At 41.7% G+C, this 20,166-nt stretch overlaps 1 protein-coding gene across 1 annotated transcript in view; it reads right to left on the reverse strand.

Moving 5' to 3' along the window:
• Suclg2 (succinate-CoA ligase GDP-forming subunit beta) overlaps positions 1-20,166 on the reverse strand; it is a 256,446-nt gene that overhangs the window by 18,366 nt on the left and 217,914 nt on the right. Inside the window, exon 10 of the mRNA XM_040739204.1 lies at positions 7,596-7,716. Coding sequence (XP_040595138.1) covers positions 7,596-7,716 — 121 coding nt within the window. The remainder of the gene's footprint in view (positions 1-7,595; positions 7,717-20,166) is intronic.

Genomic DNA, 20,166 nt, shown 5'->3' on the forward strand with positions numbered 1-20,166 from the left:
TCTTCTTCAAATTCTGCATTTCCTTATCAATGGTCAGAGCTCAGATCACAGCCAGAGCAGAACTCCTTATGTCCCTGTGTTTACTGTGTGGTAACCACTCAGTTTTGGGTGTGTGTGGCGGGTTGTCTTGTCTTGGTGTTGGGCTGTTCCGCCTCTGAGATACTGCATATACTCTAGGTTCTTCTGTGTTGGTGTGAAAGCCTACATTTCTCTAAGAAAACCAATCACATGAGATGTTAATCTGTATAGTGGAAGAGAGTGAACCTGCTAGGACTCCAGAAATACCAAATTCACCTGCTTCTTCCCTCTTGGTAAACGGTGCTACAGAAGAGAAGCCAGAGTACAGTGAGGATAGTACCAACAGTCACCAGGAACACTCTCAGCCTCCGTCTGTTTGGGGAGACAGTGCTTGCTTTACACAGATATTAGGATACAATTGGTGTTTGAATTTTCAGTGGCTCAGGCCAGGGCTGTCTGGGGCCCCCAAGAAATGGCTAAAAAGACAGGAACAGGTTCTATGAGGGCAAACCCTTATTAATGTTTAGTGTATTGTCTATCATTTTTCTGTTTCATTTCTCATACTGACCTTTTACATTTCTACCTATCCTCTTTGATGTTTGAAGCTCCACGACCTGTGATGGCATTTTTTAGTAACTAATTAACTAATTTAAAAAAACGTAGGCACAGACTTTAGAAGAATTCTTACTTAAAAGATGCAAATCTGATCATCTAACAAGCTTAGAAATTTCAAAGCTATTCTCTCTTATCTCAAACAGACTTCTAACACAAACATTAAACACTGTTGAGGGAGATAATCTTGGGTGTGTTGCTGTGCATATTTCTAAGTATGTACCTCCCAGGTACCATGGATCACTGTATACTTCTGGAATACAAAGCATAGTGTGAAAATAAGACGACTATTTTCAATTTGTGTGCATATGCACATGTATGCTTACGTATGTGCAGATGCAGGTGTGTGGGGGCACATGTGTGTGTGTGTGTGTGGTGTGCAGGTTGAGGCCTGAAAACATTGGCTGTTCTTCCACAGGTCCTACTGGCATTATCATTTGAGACAGAGATTCATTGTCTGGAACTCACGAAATGGGCTGGGTCGGCTTGGGTTGGCTGCTCAGGTGTTCTCCTGTTTTCACCTCCTCAGTGCTGGGATTGTGAGTCTGCACTACATTACTTGGCTTTTTTTTTTTAATATGGGTCTAGAGGATCAAACTCAGGTTTTGGTGCATACCTACTGAGCTATTGCCCAAACCATTTTCAATTTTTTTTTTAATTTTATTTTCCAGTTTAAATTTAGATAAGAAACAAGGTTGCTTCACAAGTCAGTTCCAGGTCCCTCTCCCATTCCCTCCCTTCCTCCCGTGCCCCCCCCCCCCGTTATCCCCTCATTTCTCCAGGGAGGGTGAGGCCTCCATGGGGGTGTGCATAGTGTGTCATTTCATATAGGGCAGGGCCTAGACCCTTCCCCAAGAGTTCAGGGTGAGAGTGCACCTCACATTGTTCTATGGGAGTCCAAAGTCCGTGTGTATACTTGGGATGGGTACTGATCTGCTGCCCAAGGCTCAATAGATTACCTAGGCCTCCTCACTGACACCCAGATTCAGGGGGTCTTGATCAGTCCCATGCTGGCTTCCCAGGCTAATGCCTGGGATTCAAGAGTTAACCTTTGTCTGGTCAGCTGTTTCTGGGGGTTAAACCAGCCCAGTCTTAATCCCTTTGATCATCAGTCCTCCCTCTCTGTTACTGGCTTTCTTGAGTTCAGCTCAGTACTTAACCAAGGGAGTCTGCCTCTTCTTCGATCAGCCACTAAATAAAGTTTCTGTTTCCCAGACTCTCTGGCCATAGGATTGTAGGCTGGCACTCCCCAGATCTATGTCTAAAATCCATATATGAGAGAGTACATGCCATGTTTCTCTTTTTGTGACTGGGTTACCTCACTCAGGATGGTTTCTTCTAGTGTCATCCATTTGCCTGCGAATCTCATGATTCCATTATTTTTTTCTGCTGAATAGTACTCCATTGTGTAGATGTACCACATTTTCTCTATCCACTCTTCAGGTGAGGGACATCTAGGTTGCTTCCACGTTCTGGCAATTACAAATAAAGCTGCTATGAACATAGTGGAACAGACCTCTTTGTTGTATGAATGGGCATCTTTTGGATATATGCCTAAGAGTGGAGTTGCTGGGTCTTGTGGTAGGTTTATTCCCATTTTTCTGAGGAATCTCCACACTGATTTCCAAAGTGGCTGAACCAGTTGGCACTCCCACCAGCAATGGAGGAGTGTCCCCCTTTCACCACATCCTCTCCAGCATAAATTGTCATTGGTGTTTTTGATTTTAGCCATTCTGACAGGGGTGAGATGGTATCTGAGAGTTGTTTTGATTTGCATTTCCCGGATGGCTAAGGATGTTGAGCACTTTCTCAAGTGCCTCTCAGCCATTTTAGACTCCTCTATTGAAAACTCTCTATTTAGTTCTGCAGCCCACTTTTTAATAGGGTCCTTTGGTGTTTTGGAGACTTGCTTCTTGAGTTCTTTGTAAATTTTGGAGATCAGCCCTCTGTCAGATGTGGAATTAGTGAATATTTTTTCCCATTCTGTGGGCTGCCTTTTTGTCTTGCTGACTGTGTCCTTTGCCTTACAGAAGCTTCTCAGTTTCAGTAGGTCCCATTTATTAATTGTTGATCTTACTGCCTGTGCTACTGGTGTTATGTTCAGGAAGCTGTCTCCTGTACCAATTCGTTCAAGGGTACCACCCACTTTCTCTTCTAAGAGGTTCAGTGTGGCTGGATTTATGTTGAGGTCTTTGATCCATTTGGACTTAAGTTTTGTGCATGGCGATAGACATGGGTCGATCTGCATTCTTCTACATGCCAGTCTCCAATTATGCCAGCACCATTTGTTGAAGATGCTTTCTTTATTCCATTGTATATTTTTAGCTTCTTTGTCAAAGATCAGATGTTCGTACGTGTGTGGGTTAATACCCGGGTTTTCAATTCGATTCCATTGGTCTACCTGTCTATTTTTGTGCCAATACCAAGCTGTTTTCAGGACTATAGCTCTATAATAGAGCTTGAGGTCAGGGATGGTGATGCCTCCGGACGTTGCCTTGTTGAACAGGGTTGTTTTGGCTATCCTGGGTCTTTTGTTTTTCCATACAAAATTGATTATTGTTCTTTCAAGGTCTGTGAAGAACTGTGTTGGGATTTTAATGGGGATTGCATTGAATCTGTAGATTGCTTTTGGCAGGATTGCCATTTTTACTACATTGATCCTACCTATCCAAGAGCATGGGAGGTCTTTCCATTTTCTGAGGGCTTCTTTAATTTCTTTCTTTAAAGATTCAAAGTTCTTACAATACAGGTCTTTCACTTGTTTGGTTAGCGTTACCCCAAGGTATTTTATGTTGTTTGTGGCAATTGTAAAGGGTGATGTTTCTCTGATTTCTCTTTCAGCCCTTTTATCATCTGTATATAGTAGGGCTACTGATTTTCTTGAGTTGATCTTGTAGCCTGCCACTTTGCTGAAGGTGTTAATCAGCTGTAAGAGTTCCCTGGTAGAGTTCTTTGGGTCATTGATGTAAACTATCATATCGTCTGCAAACAGTGAAAGTTTGACCTCTTCCTTCCCAATTTGTATCCCCTTGTTCCATTTCTCGCATTTTTTGCTTTGTTTCTTCTTCCATTTCCTGCCTCTTTTGGTTTGTTTCTTCTTCCATTTTTTTCATTTTTTGCTTTGTTTTTTCTACCATTTCTTGCATTTTTTGCTTTGTTTCTTCTTCCATTTCCTGCCTTTTTTGGTATGATTCTTCTTCCAATTCTTGCATTTTTTGGTTTGTTTTTTCTTCCATTTCTTTGAGGGATTTTCCAATATCCTCTTTTAGGGCCTCTATCATTTTCATGAAAGTGCTTTTAAGGTCGTTCTCTTCTGCTTCGTCCGCATTGGAATGTTGGGGTCTTGCTGGTGTGGAGTCTCTAGAATCTGGCGGTGTCATATTTGTTTTTCTGTTGCTGACTGTGTTTTTGTATTGTCTCTTTCCCATCTCTTCTTCTAGTGGGTGCAGAAAGAGCTCCTACCTGGTCTGGGGACCAGAGTTCCCTTTTGGTGGGTGCTAGCAAGTCCAATAATCTGGTGGTTCTTCTATTCCTTGTCCGAATGCTGGTCCCGTGGGTGGAGAAGAAGAACAGGAATCTGGGGCGCTTATCCTCTTACCTGGTCCCCTGGACCCTATGCTGGGTCCTGTTGTACTTGATCCAGAACAGCTACTCCCCTGATCTCCCTGGGTCCTCTGGTTTCCTGGTCTCGTTGGTGGGAGAGAAGACCTGGGGTCTGGGTGCTTGGCTCCCTCCGGGATTGGGAGCTCTGTGCAGGTCCCAGGCGGTCTGCAGGCACTGGAGCACAGGCTGGGAAGCCGGCCTGTTTACCTGATGCTGCTGGAAGAACAGCTGCTTCCCTGGACTCCCAGCCTCATCTCCTTTCCTGGTCTCGTTGGTGGGAGCGAAGATCCGGAGTCTGGGGTGCTTGGCTCCCGCCGGGATTGGGAGCTCTGTGCAGGTCCCAGGCAATCTGCAGGCACTGGAGCACAGGCCGGGAAGCCGGCCTGTTTACCTGATGCTGCTGGAAGAACCGCTGCTTCCACCATTTTCAATTTTTAAAGAAAAATTAAATGGGAGTAATTTCTTTTCTGGAAATATACAAATAATAATTATGTACATAATGATACTTATTGACCTAGCAAGGACAGCTGGGGGAAAGCAAATCCACTGCAGGAATACTTCTAATTATTTCCAAGTGTCAGATAATATGATTTGCTTACAGAGATCTCCTCCCCACCCCACCATGAATACAAGCTCATGAATTGGTTTTTACAACATGAGGGCAAAGGCCACTTTGAATCTAAGAACAGTTTGACATCAACATTTCAATCAGAATTATAACCAATGCTGATGACCTCATTAACTCCTTGGCCAGTTTTCTGCATTGTAGTGTCACCAATCATTGGCTTTTATTAGTTTTACAGAAATCAATTATGCTGTCTCTGTTCTTCTACAGTGAGTTAATTCCGTGGAATAGTCTAGTGTCCACACTGAGCTTCGCTGCCTGGAGTTTCTGCCACCCTATTTTCTCCCTGTGATCACTGTTTCTATCAAGCCCATGCTGTCCTGGTCTTGGGTAGCAAGGCAGGCAGTTTCAGGTGAGAAAAAAAGCTATGTTGCAGAAAGAGAGAAAAGAGAGATAAAGAAGACAGACAAGTTAGCTGCAGCTCCCGGAACTCTCCATCAGGGGATGGGGTGCACAGTAGTGTTAAACTACCCACAAACAGAGCCTGGGAAACTGGGCTTTCCCTAAGGCGATACTGAAGAAACTGACTCATTGGGGCTGCTGAATTTTACAACCAGAATGCAATGGCAATGTGGATGGCTTTCTGGAGTTTTTATATTAAAATGCCCCTCAAATATGTGCAGGCTCTCTCTACTAAACTGACTGTCACACTGTGGTGGTAATGAATGACAGTAAGACCCGGTAGACTTTGGTGCTGATGAGGTTACCAGGATAGTCATGTGACTGTGGGTGAAGCTGCAGATACATCAACATGGAAGGAAGACAAATGCCACATTGAACTAGTGCTCACTGACCATACAAACCATGTTTCAAGTGATGGATAGTAAAAAGAATATTAGTTTTATTAAGTGTTGGCTCTTGAGCACTTTTTGATGTCCTACTCAGTCAAACAGGACATTTACAGAAAGCACTTCTGTACCTGAGCATTGGGCTAAGCTACTCGATTAATATGGAGATGCACTTCCTCACACAAGCATGGGCCTGAGTGATTCATACTCCCGTGGAACACCATAATGACTTCAAAGACCAATCGACATACCCTGCTATTCTGATTTGGTTATTTGGAGGCATTTTCTCAGATATGAGTGACATGAGATTGTCACTTGAGGGACAACAACTATTTTGGAGCTGAAGATAAAATTTGTATTTTAAACTGAAAATTCAAACTCTTGAAAACTTGCATCTGCCACTGTGAACTTGACAGCTTTCCAATACTTCAAAGGCTGCTCTGATAGGTGTGGTGTTGACAGTAACAAAAGCGGTTTAGAGGCACTGTGTTTTGAAACGTGTCAGCCTCTGGAATATATGCATACTTGAAATAAAAATTATCAGAGCATGCAGTTATACCACAGGCATGGGTAAAATCAACTTAGAGTGAGACACACCGAGCGACTGGAAATAGCAGGTAAGGGAACTTTCATGAGGCCCCTTCCTGTCTCACACCAGAGCACCTTCCCAAAGGAAACTGCCTGAGACTTTTACTGCAGTACCAAGGAAGAAACCACAGCTACACAAATAGATGACCAAAACACCTCAGCTGGGTGTGCACCTGGTTCCTAGTCCTAGGAAGGCTGAAGCTGGGGTATTTTGAATTCTAGATTAGATTGGGTCACATAGCAAGTTCAAGGGCAGCCTGGACCCCATTTCAAACAAAACAAAAGGAAAAGAAAACCCAAACAACAAAACACTAACCCCGCCGGGTGTTGTTGGCACACGCCTTTAATCCCAGCACTTGGGAGGCAGAGGCAGGCGGATCTCTGTGAGTTTGAGGCCAGCCTGGTCTACAGAGCGAGTTCAAGGACAGCCTCCAAAACAATACAGAGAAACCCTGTCTCAAAAAACCAAAACAAACAAACAAAAAACCAAAACCAAAACCAAACAACAACAAAAACCACTAACCCCTCCAAACCAAGGCGTTCTCTCCTATGTCTCTGAGGCTAGACTTTCTTAAGACAAAGTCATACAGGAATCAATACAGAAGCACATGTTAAGACAGACAGGTAAGAAAGCTGGAAAACACCATCAGAGGTCTTATTATAGGTATAGGTTCAAAAGCTATGGTTACAAAGATATTCTGTATATAGACACACACACACACACACACACACACCCCTCTCCCTTGGTTTCTGGTTTCCACAGTATGTCTTTTGTAGTCATTCAATCATGAAAATATTATTTGTCTTGACTCTTCTGAGAGAAAGAAGTCACTTAATTTTCTTTTTTTTGTTTTTTGTTTTTGGTTTTTTGAGACAGGGTTTCTATGTGTAGTCCTGACTGTCCTGGAACTCACTCTGTAGACTAGACTGGCCTCGAAATCACAGAGATCCACCTGCCTCTGCCTTCTGAGTGCTGGGATTTAAGGTATGGACCACCTCCAGCCAAATTTATTTGATTTTAATTTCACTATAATGTTGCAATTTGCTATTTTACTTCTAGCTACTGCTAATTTCTTACTGTGCCTATATGTATGAGAAAAGAGAACACATATGCTGGGTATGTATACAGTGGTGTCTGTAAAAACGGGCTTTAGCTGTGGAATCAGCAAATCCGGACTGACCTAAGCCCGCAGTGAGAGTCTGAGGAGCCGCAGCTACACTCCCCTGCTGGTCCTGAAAGACTGTGTCTGTCACCCTCGTTAAACCCAGTTTCCTGTCACATTAGGAAGTTCTTGGATCTAGAGTACGCTGGGCACATGCCTGTAGAGGGGATATTAGTGCTAGAAACTCTTGTGACTCACCTTCAAGCCGGACTACCAGTGGCACCTTGAGTTCTAACTCCTGGCAGGCTTTGGTGATCCCATTGGCAATGATGGCACAGTTCACGATCCCACCAAAGATATTGACAAGGATGGCTTCCACCTGAAAGCCCAAACAGGAAGGTGTCATCAGAATTTGAGCACACAACCTTAAACCAACTGGTTAAATAACAGTTGAGATAGTTAAGGAAGACTTCTTAATTTGTTATTTTTTACACAGAGCAAGACACACTGAAAATAGGCAAAAATGCCACAGGAATTAAACTTCAGTAAAGAATAATTAACAATGTGTAATATTATTAACCCACATTATCACCCAGTCTCATGAGCTGAGACAGATCCCACAATGAATCTAATTTCTGTTTGTTTCTCTATTATATGCTGCCCTCTACATTTCTTAAATAGTGTTATTTCGAACTGGTTTATTATTTTTTCAAATGAAAAGTATCATTTAATAATTTGTGTATTAATATGATGTGTACTTAAATTTGTTCTTGTGCACAACCCAACAGTTTAAAGCTTGGAACTTAGTACATGCTGTCTGCACCTGGCCATACTTCTTAGTACCCTTTTAATATGCTGGCGGCACAGTATCAAAATCCAGACAGAGTTTCACTATCTTAGGTAACAATCTTTTTGATTAAGAGAGAGAGAGAGGGAGGGAGGGAGAGACAGAGAGAGAGGGAGGGAGAGATCACTATTATAAAAAGAGTCAAGTTGCTAACAGGAATTTTTCAGAAATATAAATTTAAACCCATCATGTTCACTTGTTTGTACAGACTCCACATTCAGAGGCATATGGGGTAAAAAGAATATTGTACTTGTCTTAACTTGATAAATAGGTATAAGAAAAATCCTGTATAATTAACACAAAGAATGAGATAATTAAGATAATTCATTACCAAGATTAATTGATAACACCCACAGAAAATAGTTATTCATCAAGCGTGAGGCATCAGAATTCCAACAATGCAGTGGCAATTAAACTATGCTACACTAATTGCAAAGCATGTATCTATATGCTCTATGCCATTTTAGATCTTATGGGCTCCACATGATACATTAGCTACAGACAACAAAGGAGAAAAGAATACCTTTCTATAGCACTTAACTCTAGAATTTGTCATTACATGAATTCTTATTTTTCTATTGTGATAATCCCAGAACCCTCCATTTTTCTATTGTGATAATCCCAGAACCCTGACGTTGGCCATCTGTAGTGGAAAAAGCTATGGGGCTTGATGATCACAAAGCCAGCACACTGCAATGGCACAGCTCAAATCTACTCTTTGCAGCCGGGCACTGGTGGCGCACGCCTTTAGTCCCAGCACTCGGGAGGCAGAGGCAGGCAAATCTCTGTGAGTTCGAGGCCAGTCTGGTCTACAGAGAGAGTTACAGGACAGCCTCCCAAACAATACAGAGAAACCCTGTATTGCTCATCCATGTTGGCTGCTGAGGCTACAACTTGAAGCTACCTAACTTTTTTTAAATATGGTTTCCTCATCTGTAGGATGTTGAGTAATAGTCCCTGTTCCATAAGACTGCTGAAGGATGTCAATGAGATGATATCTGTGCACTACTGAGCAAGTTGCTCTTAGTGTATATGCTTAATGAATAATTACACATGATTTTTCCAGCAATGACACTATTGGAAAGACTACCCAGCGTATGTAATAGGAGCACAGTGACTAAACCTTAATAAAAAGGCGACAACTTAGTAATAAAATGAATAAGCAATATTTTCAAGCCAATTAGGGACTGGGGCTACTCCCAAGAAAGAAACCTCCCATTTCCATTCACAGCAGGCTAACTGGTAAGCAGAAGCCTGCTGTCTAATGACAACTATTAAATGCTGTTAGCACTGTTGCTTTGTAGAGCAGTAATTTCCAAATAACTGTGGGATGGAGGAGAACTTGGCAGAACAATAGAAGAAAAAACATTCACGAGAAATAGCGCCTCTATGGGGTCTAAGACAGAACTGCAGAGGCACTCACTAGCATTTATGAGGTAGAATAGGGCATTCCAGTAAAGCACAGACTGGTACCTGTGACCTCTACAATGTAAGGACAAGTTCATGTGTAAGTATCTCAAGGGAAGTCAGTGTACTTGCTTAATCTATCTGAAACTATGTGATTGTTCTATACAGTTCACATGAACTTAGGTGAATTTATCTAAACAGGCAGCAGTGGAGAGGGTGAGAAAGAAATGATGTCTGTGACCCTGTGACAATTCTACTTAGTGGGTGAATGCCCTGGAGTGAGTGTCAGACACAAGCTGTGAATGTCTCAGTGGGTGTCAAGTCCCATGCGCCTCTTGTAATAGTGTCTCACTGTGCTCAGCAGGAGTTCAGCATTAAACACAGGTTCTTCTCATAGACTTTATCTGAAAGGAAAGCAACACTTTAGCCAGTGTTCAGCCCCGGGATCTTAAGTAGGAAGTTGTAATCAGGACAGAGGCAGAGATAGCACCCAACCCAACTCATGGAGCAACAGCTTGACCTGGGAGGTAACTGGAGGCATGGCAGAATTTGGCTGGAATCAGGGCCAGGGCCAGGAGCCTGGCTACCCTGGCTCATTCCTTTCATTTTCAGAGTGGAATGACAGCAAGATTTGACAGCAGTTTCCATGGGAAGCTTTTCTATAGGAACATACACGGGCTGCTTGGCTTAGGACATGTGTCTGTTCTGTTCAGGGCACACAGTGTCCCATGGAACCCTGGCAGAAAGGTGCCTCCTGGGTCAAAAGAGCTGCTTCTAGCAAACTTTGCAACTCTCAGCTTCTTTCCCACCACAGAGTAATTTGCTGCAGTCATGCACTTTAATGGAAATCTGATTTAAGGTTTCACTCTGGGCCAATTTCTATAATTAACTACTGTAATCTGCTAGCTCAAACTGAGAATGAAATTAAGACAGTTTAAAAATGAAAGCCTTGTGACATCATTATTATTATTATTTAGCATTTATAAAAGCATGTCACATTTTCAATGGTGCTTTACATATTCATTCATTTTACAACCACAAGCTGCTGTTCCACGATAATAGCAAAAGCAGCTTTTAACTTTTTACTGTTTGTTTTTTTGCACAAAGAATTAAACCAACAACAGCAATGATGATGATGACGACAATAAGAACAAACTTGCCCCTCCTATGCTGTAGATCTCTATAAATATGCATAGTGCTCCCAGCAGATTCTCAAGTGCTTAGAGTCTCAGAGGCATTTCCAAGTTTTGGGTGAGAATCCTCAGAGTTGCTATTTACTGTTGCACAAAGTAAAGATCATCTAAGATGGCAGTGAAGGTGCCAGATCGAACCCAGGTCCCCAGGTCCCAGACAGCTGCCCCCACAGCAGAGTTCCAGACAACTCCTGCCAGCTGTGCAGGTGGCTGGGTCATCCAAACATAAGCTCTCAAAATTCTGTGTGTTTAGACTTGCAAAACACATGCTGGCCACAGATTATAGTCCGTAATTAAAAGAATGAACTTAAAATGAGATGACAGACTCATTATGTTACATGACTGACATATGAGTATCACACAAAACAGGTATAATTTTTATCTCCAATAGATAAGGAAACTGAGAGTAGTGAAAACCATTAGGGCTATAGCACCATGACTAGTAAGCATTCGTTAGTGCTAGCAAAATTATGAGGCCCTGAGAAATGCAAGGTTTAATCTCCTTTTTTTATTGTTACACCAATTCAACTATCAATATGGGAGGTACAAAATATTCATATCATTTTACAAATGAAAAAAGCTGAGACTCAAAGAGGTAAACACCAGGTGAAAGATTATGTGAATAGTATGTTGAGCTAAAATCCACATTTATTTTTCTTTAGTAGTACCAGGAGTCACTTTTACTAAATGCCAATGTTGCCACTGGTCAACAGAAAACAGGTTATTTATTTAAACAGACATTTTGAGGGTCTGCTCTGAGGTAGGTACTCCCATAACCATCTAGATTGGCAGGACAATTATTCAAATCAGACAAAAGTGGTCTCTATGTGCATCAGAAATTGCAATCTCTGCTAGGTTATGGAGCAAAGCACAGACACCAAGAGAACCAGAGCGTAAGACATTCAAGTGGACAGGGCTCTCAGACGTATAAGCAAGGGCCTCAGAGAGAAGAGGCAGGTGATCAAGACTAGGAGAAGAGGACCAGGAGAGGGCACACGGAGGAAAGGCTGGGGGACTGGAAGAACTGTGCCTCTCAGGAAGTGAAGAGAACCTGAGCCAGGAGCTAAGGTGTGAGAAATGAGAGGCTGTCCCCCAGCATCAAACCATGAAGGCTCTTGGGGTTCACTGTGAGGTGAGCATTGAGAAACCTGTGTATTTCAAGTACCTACAAAGACCTCCGTGAGACTGGGTAGGGAACACACGCGTAACCAGCATCCACAATACATTTATATTAAACTCACAAGACAAGCTGTATAACTTCCATAAATGGTCAAACAGAGGCTCAGGGAGAAATAAGGTTCTGTTCACAGTTGTCACAGCTCATGCCAGTGTGTCTGTTTACACACATGCCACATGCTGGGACGTCTGTAAGAGCTGGCAATCTTGGGGCAGCTAGCAATGTGCATCAGGAGTTAGTCACTTTCTATTAAGGATGAGTCAGTAAACCTTCTGGGCTCAGGGAGCCAGGTTTTTTGTTTTTTTTTTTTTTTAACAACTACACAGACTAGCAGGGGCTGGTCTGGCCTGTAAGTTGACTAACTCCTGATGTAGACATGGTTTGCTTCATCTCGCTCACCTCAAAGCCACTGCAAGGGCCATCACCCCTTCCTTGACTCCTCTTGAGATTTCTGACAGCACTCTTCAGATTTTAAGGTGTTTGTGTTTCATTATTTTACTGACCATCACCGGCAACCACAGATACCCAGGCTATCTAAGATGACCACAATACAGGTCTGTCCATTCCAACTCTACTACTATTCCTTAGAATGAAACGTAACAAAAACTATACCATTCACAAGTCCATAAACAGAACCTTTGCTTTCTTTATTCTCTTTCCATTCTGATCACTGCTAGCAGGGAAGAAAGGAAGGTTCTGTGAGTCTCGGCCACTTTGCTATGGCTGCTACAAATGATTAAGTGCTATGCTGTATGTAAAAGATGATAGAGCAGACTCTGTTACTACGCTGCATCTAAAATATGCTACATATGCTGGGGGATGGTTCTGTTACTACAGTTTGTTTAAAATATGCTACAGCAGGCTGGTGGTAGGAGGTGGGGTCAGTGGGCAAAGTGCCTGCTGTGCAAGCATGGAGACGTGAGTTTGGCATGGCAGCATGTACACGTAAATCTGATGCTGGAAGGGCAGTCAGGAGGATCCTAGGGTTCAATGTCAGCCAGCCTAGCTCAAATAGTAAGCTAGTTCAGCGAGAGACCACCATATATCTATATATGCAGACAGACAGACAGACAGATAGACAAATGAGGTGGAGGGTAAGAGAAGACACTCCACAAGTATATGCATCGGTGAGAACACCTGCACATGTAGATACATGGATACATCAACACACATAATAATGTAGCATATACATGAAGCATGGTAAATCCTCTAGTGCCTTATTTCTATCCATTCCATTTTGGCATGCTAATTTAGTGCTCTGCGGTGGGCATCAGGCTGATAAAACTCAAGCAAGCATGTTTATATTAGGTGAGAATAAGGACCCTTTTCTTAAACACACTTATTTAATTCTGAACACTGTTGCTCTTGTCTAAGCATCTGTTTTTTCTAGAGCTGGTTTCTCATTTTTGTTGATATTTTCCTGCTGAATTCTAATCATGTCTTCTAATCCACTGGCAACCAATGAAGGAGCATAAATGGTGAAGGAAATTAGATGCAGCTTAGATAATTGATGTTTGTACGCTTGGTTTTAATAAAAACACCCTGCTAAATTAGAGAGGAGTCTAAATGGATTCAGTCAATAAGGAAGTATTCAGGTGAGGAATCCAATCTCAGGCTTTGTTGTAATCTTACAAATAAACCAACAATGAGTTCAACTGGGATGGGACGGATTTGCTTTTGCTGAGATCTGGGTGGGCAAGTCAGGTGTGCTCTCAGACTGTGGTTTCTTCTCCAGGTTGGCCTGTGCATTCAGCTCTTGATACCACAGGGATGGCTTCCAGGACTCCCCCTCCCCAGCCCTGCATGGGAGGAAAGCTGCAGGTGTTGGAGCTCTTTGTTTGAAATGACATATTTGCATATCATCTCCCTATGTCCTCAGGAGTTCCTTAAACCATCCCTAGGTCATTTATAAAACCTGATCCAAGGCAAATGCCAGGCAAATATGCATTATACTTTACTACTTAAGTGTAACAGGAAGAAAAAGCATGTAAATATTTACTGGGCATGTTTCTTCCCCCAAAGGTTTCCATTCTGAGGTTGGTTTAACACTGAGAAGTGGCTCTCATCATGGGCTGACCGCACTTTCTGTGCCAAAGCATTCACTCAAAGCTACAAAAAAATCTCAGTATTTCCTGGGAAACACCACCACCATCTCCCTCTGCTCTTTTAAAGAAAAAAGAAATGTTTAGTGTATTCATCGTAAATATCTCAGCCTGAAAGAAAATGCCCTCTACATCCTCCTCAATGACAAGCAACATTTGGCATCTTAAATTCACCAGAGTGACCACAACCATTTCCTCCAAACTTTGTCAGCATGAACACAGCTGGGTGTCTGATGGGGACACCATCCGAAGTTTTGATAAGGAGTCAAGTCCCATTCAGTCTGACTTCCAAGAACAGCTGGAGGGAACTAGCAGACAGGACTCACTAGTCCTTCACCTGTGTCTTCTCTTTGGGAATTCTTTTTTCCTGGTTGACACTGCCTCAAATGAACAAGTAACATTCCATGGAGGCTTAGTATAATAAAGTGCCAATGCTCCTTGGTGCCAGGAGAAACCACACACATGGAAACTAAGCTTAAAAAACCATGTTTCAGTTCCCAAAGCTGCAGGTGATGGAATCAGTTTTAATCCAAGCCGGTCTTCCTGTAACACTGGGCTTGTCCCACTCTCTCCAGCTGTCTGTCACTGGTGACCCCTGTGACTAGGCAGAGGCCCCTACTCTACTATGAACCACTACCAAGTTTCAAGGATGTATTCTCAAGTCCTATTTCCTGGTGTCTAAATTACTTTTAAAACTAAGAAGTGAGATATCTTTAATAATATTCAAAAATAAAGCAACTACATTTGTCCCTTCCCCTCCATTTCTTCAAGTTCTCCCACAAGCCCCTACTTACTCCCCTTCAAATCCATGGTCTCTTTATCACTAACTGTTGTTGCATTCAAACATGCATATGTACATACATGTATATTCCTAAACACAAGCTGTTCCAGTCCATATATCGTTACCTAAACACATGCTTTCAGGGATGGCCATTTGGCACTAGACAACGACCTGGGGTGCTCTTCTCTGGGGGAAAGACCAAATAAGCTTTGGTTCTCCACAACCTAAAATGTTTTATTTGTAAAAGAATTTTGCAGTTTTTGGTGTGCAATGCCTGTTTAAAAAAGGTAAAAATTGTAATCACAGTAGAAAAGTAGGTCATGGCCTGAGCAAAAGCAGAACCCTGACAAGAGACTTCTGTGGAGAATGGTGACCCCTTCTCTCACCCAGTCATTCTTTCACACTGCTTAACTTGAAATTATGACCAAGAAAACTATATTGACAAAAATCCATTTTCAGGACACGGTAGCAGAAGGGACACTGAGGCCATGGTAATAATCTGCTTCTAATTGGCTGTTTGGAAGGCTGAATTGATAAGATGAGGAGGGCTGTATCCTAGCTCCATGGGGCAGCTGCTTTGGGAGTAACAGAGTTAAAACAAGTGTATTATATAGCTGTTCCCCTAGCTCTGAAGTTATATAATACATATCTGAATAACTAGAAACTAAGATTTAGTCCATCAGTGCCAGCCCCCAGTGGTCTATACCAAGAAATATCAAGCAATAAGATCCAATTCACACCCCCAATAAACATCAGCAATCTCATTAATTATTTATGTTTTAGTGCATATAAACAAAATAAATATGGACTCTTATCACTACACAGGCCCAGGCAAACTTCCAGCATGGATGCTAGTTTAACAGGTAGAAAACAATGTGAATATTGCACCATATAAATTCTAAACACACAATGCCCCTCCCCAAAAGTACACATTCTTCCCTTAAGTTTTCCAAAGTACATTCTGTAACACACTAGATATAAGTTATATTCCCTGAACAAAAACAGCTTCTGGTCAAATAACTTGAACACTCAATCTGAAAGCTTCAGCAAACCCCAATTTAATCACTTTCTGAAGAGTTAATGGGATGGAAATATGATCACCAGAAAGTCCTCAAGAAAAGTGTCCAAGACCTGGGATATTTGTAGTTATGTGGTACAAAGATGTCACCTCCCCCACAGAGATGCCTATCCTTTCTCTATTGGTGTTAAATTTATGGTATAGCCCAGGAACAGCAGTCACACACTTCTGACCAGGTCAGTATAGAATACAGCTGACTCCCGAGTTGCCAGCAAACACAGAAGCAGGGGTTAAGTCAACTATTTATAAGACTTTCAAGGGCAGGCAAACTCCCCAAAGACAGATACATTGGTTGGGCTTGGGTGAAAAGGACTGAGGAACACAGAGACTCAGAAGAACAACCCAGGTATGCTGTGTATCTTTTCCAGAGACATTTCCTATATTCTTTGAAACTAGAATCAGAGCTATTGCTGAGATAGTAAGAACCACTTGGACATCCAGAATAACATATGCTTGGATTCCTTTTCATAGTGTCTGCAATAGCTCCTGGAAGGGTTACCACCATGTATAAATCCGCCACAGAGTCATCTAAGCCTAAAAAGATGGATAAAGAGACATACACAACTTTTATCAACAGGTCAAACACTTTTTTTTAACAGCAGACATATACGCCTCACTTAAGAAATGAGCATAAAGTGGTATTTTAGTTAACTTTCTATTGCTGTGATAAAACACAAAGGCTAAAAACAACTTGGGAAGGAAAGGGTTTATTTCAGCTCATAATTCTACATCACAGTCCATCACAGAAGGAAGTCAGGACAGGAACTTGAAGCAAGAACTGAAGCAAAGGGCATGTAGGACAGCTGCACCCTGGTTTGTTCCTAATGGCCTATATGGCCTGCTATCCTCACACAACCCTGGGATGGCAACACATCAAAAACAACCCAATAGACTTGTCTACAGGCCAATCTTTTAGAGGTATTTTATTAATTTAAGATTTCTGCTTCCCAGATATGTCTAGGTTTCTGTCAAACTGACAAAACCCAACCAGCACAAATGGACCTTTTCTTGAAATGGTGGCTCAGTAGGTATTAAAAAAACCAAGAACTTGAGTTCAATCCCCAGAACTCATATGAAAACCTAGATATGATGGCGTATCTGTAATTCCTACATTTCTATGGTGAGATAAGAGGAAGAGACAAGAGAATTAACTGGCATCTTGGGGGTCAGCTTGCCTGGAGATCAACACACAACAAGAGATAACGTGCCTTACAACAAGGTAGAAGGGGAAAAATGATTTCTGGAAATTGTCCTTTAACCTTAACATGTATAATGTGGCTTATACATGTCTCTCTCACCAAAACATAAAGAAATATTTTAGTAACAAAAATGGCTTCCAAACTCAAAAGATACTTGCTTTCAAGAAAGAACACACATAACTCACCAAGCAGCATTTGTATATGATGGTCAGTTTTAATTGTCAATTTAACAAAACCTTTGAAGAAAAGTCCCAATGAAGGATTGTCTACATTGGGTTAATCTACTGGCATGTCTGTGAGGGACTATCTTACTTAATTGATGTGGGAAGACCCAGATCACTCTGGGCAGCAATATTCCCTAGGCAGTGGGTCCTGAACTTTATAAGTGGAGAAATAGAGCTAAGTAAGCAAGCAGTACATTTACATTCACTTGTCTCTGTAGATGTGATTAGCTGTTTGTAGTTCCTGCCTTGACTTCCCCATAATGATAGGTGATAACCTAAAATTGTAGCTGAAAAAAAAATCTTTCCTCTAAGTTCCTTTTTGTCAGGGTATTTTGTCACAGCAACAGAAATTAAACTAGAACACTGTATTTTATTTGTATGAGAGCTGAGCTACACCAGTATATATTAAGAATATTTATTGGCTCATTCTTTGTGAGCATTATTGTCCAATCATCTCAAACTTATGATATCTTGATGAATATGAGCATGTACCCTCCTTCACCATTAGCTGGGGAACTGATATAAAGAACACCCACAGAACTAGAAACTTGGTGAAGGACCCATTTATTAATCTATAAACAGGCAGTCTATCTGTCTATCCCTTGCAACATAATGGCCTCCACAGGCTAAGTGTTCCTAAGAAAAGAAAAACAATTACTTCTATGGGTAATTTCTTCTTTATTCATGACTGACTTCAATTAAAAAAAAAAAACCTAGCTAAGCAGACAGAGCCAAAACTTAGGCCTGCACTTCACACCACAGAGAAATGAAGATAAATTTAGTTAATAGCAAAACCCACTGTTTCTGTAAATAACAAGTCTAATGCAAGATGAAGGTGGAATATGATGACTGTGACTATTCATACATCTGCTCAGATAAACTAATTTGATCACTTAATCTCTGGAAAAACAATAGCTTAATAGAAACTCACATCAAAACCCAAGTAGATGAATACCTGGCAGGGAGGAGCAAAAATAACATCTATTTAAAGCCTCAACAGCTTACAGACTACTTCTAGATTAGAGTTTCTATTAAAACTACGTGTGTGTGTGTGTGTGTGTGTGTGTGTGTGTGTGTGTGTGTGTGTGTGTGTGTATGGGCGCGCGCGCATGCGTGTTTACACATGTATAGGCAAGTCAAGAGACAACTTTAGGGAGTTGATTCTTTCCTTTCACCATATGGATCCTGGGGATTGAACTCAGGTTCTTAGGCTTGACAGCAAGTGCCTTTTCCCACAGAACCATCTCTAGCCCATATTATTGTATTTATAATACATCTCACAGGTACTTTTGTGAAATTTGGTTTGATGGTCAATCTCTTAGCAACAACCAGTCTCCTGTGCAATCCCTAAAAAGCATCACTGCTCATGAAAATGAAATGATCTCTTATACCACACCCAAGGCCAGTCTTAAACTGAGAAATTGCCACTGATGTTAATATTCTTTAGGATCATAAATTTAAGCCAATTAACAGAAAATGAAACAAACAACAGTAGTTACAGAGGTCAATATTCCATTTGAATTGGGTGTCCCTTGAAATGCTCAGGCAGGGATCACACCTGCTAGTAACATCAGGAGGAAAGGAAACCATAGAACTCCTGCCACTCTTTTAGCATCAAATGTCACTGTCATCAACAGGCATCTTCTGTTAAAGACAATAGTCCGAAATTACTGCTATCACTGTCGACTTCGCTGTAACCTGTGATGTAGAAGCCGGACCTATTTCCTTAGCTGTTCAAAAAATGTCAGCATAGCGTATCTGAAGCAAAATATGTTGGCAAAGTATTCCCCATGGTCTCCTCGGCACCGAAATACTCTTTACATCTCAGGGTCAAAAGCAAACGGTCACATCTTCTACCAATGGTTAAGCAAATGGTCACATCTTCTACCAATGGTTAAGCAAACGGTCACATCTTCTACCAATGGTTAAGCAAACGGTCACATCTTCTACCAATGGTTAACTTCCGTGGCCTTTGGTAAAGTTCTCCAGCTGTTAGACTGCTTTTTACAACAGTGTAGGGAACAGACAAAGTGCTGAGTAAGTGAAGTCCTGAGTGAATGTGTATTGTGGACATGGGTACAACCATGACAAGGACTAAGACCTTGAACCCACAGGAAATTGGCAAAGCCTTTTCTATATGGGTCAGGTTCGAAACTGGCAAAGCCTTTTTCTCAGAGCATTTACTGATGATTGATAAGTGTGAACAAAAACTAGCAACCATAGCTTCCTTCTGGATGCTTACAGACAGGAATGCTGGCCTATGGAGACTCTCCAGGAGGCTAGCTGACCCCTCCCCTGTGCAGTACACAGTAAACATGCTGAGGCTGGGCTTGCGGTGCAGTTGATGTGGCTCCATCAGTGAACGTAAGCCACCTGACCTAGGGGTTTCTGTTTCATGTAACTGTTGTTTCTTTAATGTCTGTCCTTTCTTCATTCCCTCACCACCCCAGTCAGATAGCCAGTTTTTCTCTCCATTTCATTTCAGATTTCAGGATGAGAGAAAACCCAAGATGTTAGTCCCAGACTCTTGAACCCCAACAACACCATCATTATTCTTAAGTAAAGTCTCTTCTATACACCACGAGCTAAGTGAACCATTATTTCACTAGTCCTTAAAAATAAACCCTTTAGGAATGTAAGACCTAAAGCAATGTTTTGGTTCAGCTTAATCCTTCCTATAATACAGTCAAGGTATGAGTTTCATGGCAAAAAGCAAAACAAGCCGTAAAATTAACAGCATTGGCAACGAAATTGATGCCATAAGCATTTGTTTTCTCTAGTTCTTTTTGGGAGAAAGCTAATACCTAAGAATCTCAAATTA

Source organism: Mesocricetus auratus, unplaced genomic scaffold (genome assembly GCF_017639785.1).
Source record: "Mesocricetus auratus isolate SY011 unplaced genomic scaffold, BCM_Maur_2.0 Super-Scaffold_100676, whole genome shotgun sequence".
Lineage (NCBI taxonomy): Eukaryota > Metazoa > Chordata > Mammalia > Rodentia > Cricetidae > Mesocricetus > Mesocricetus auratus.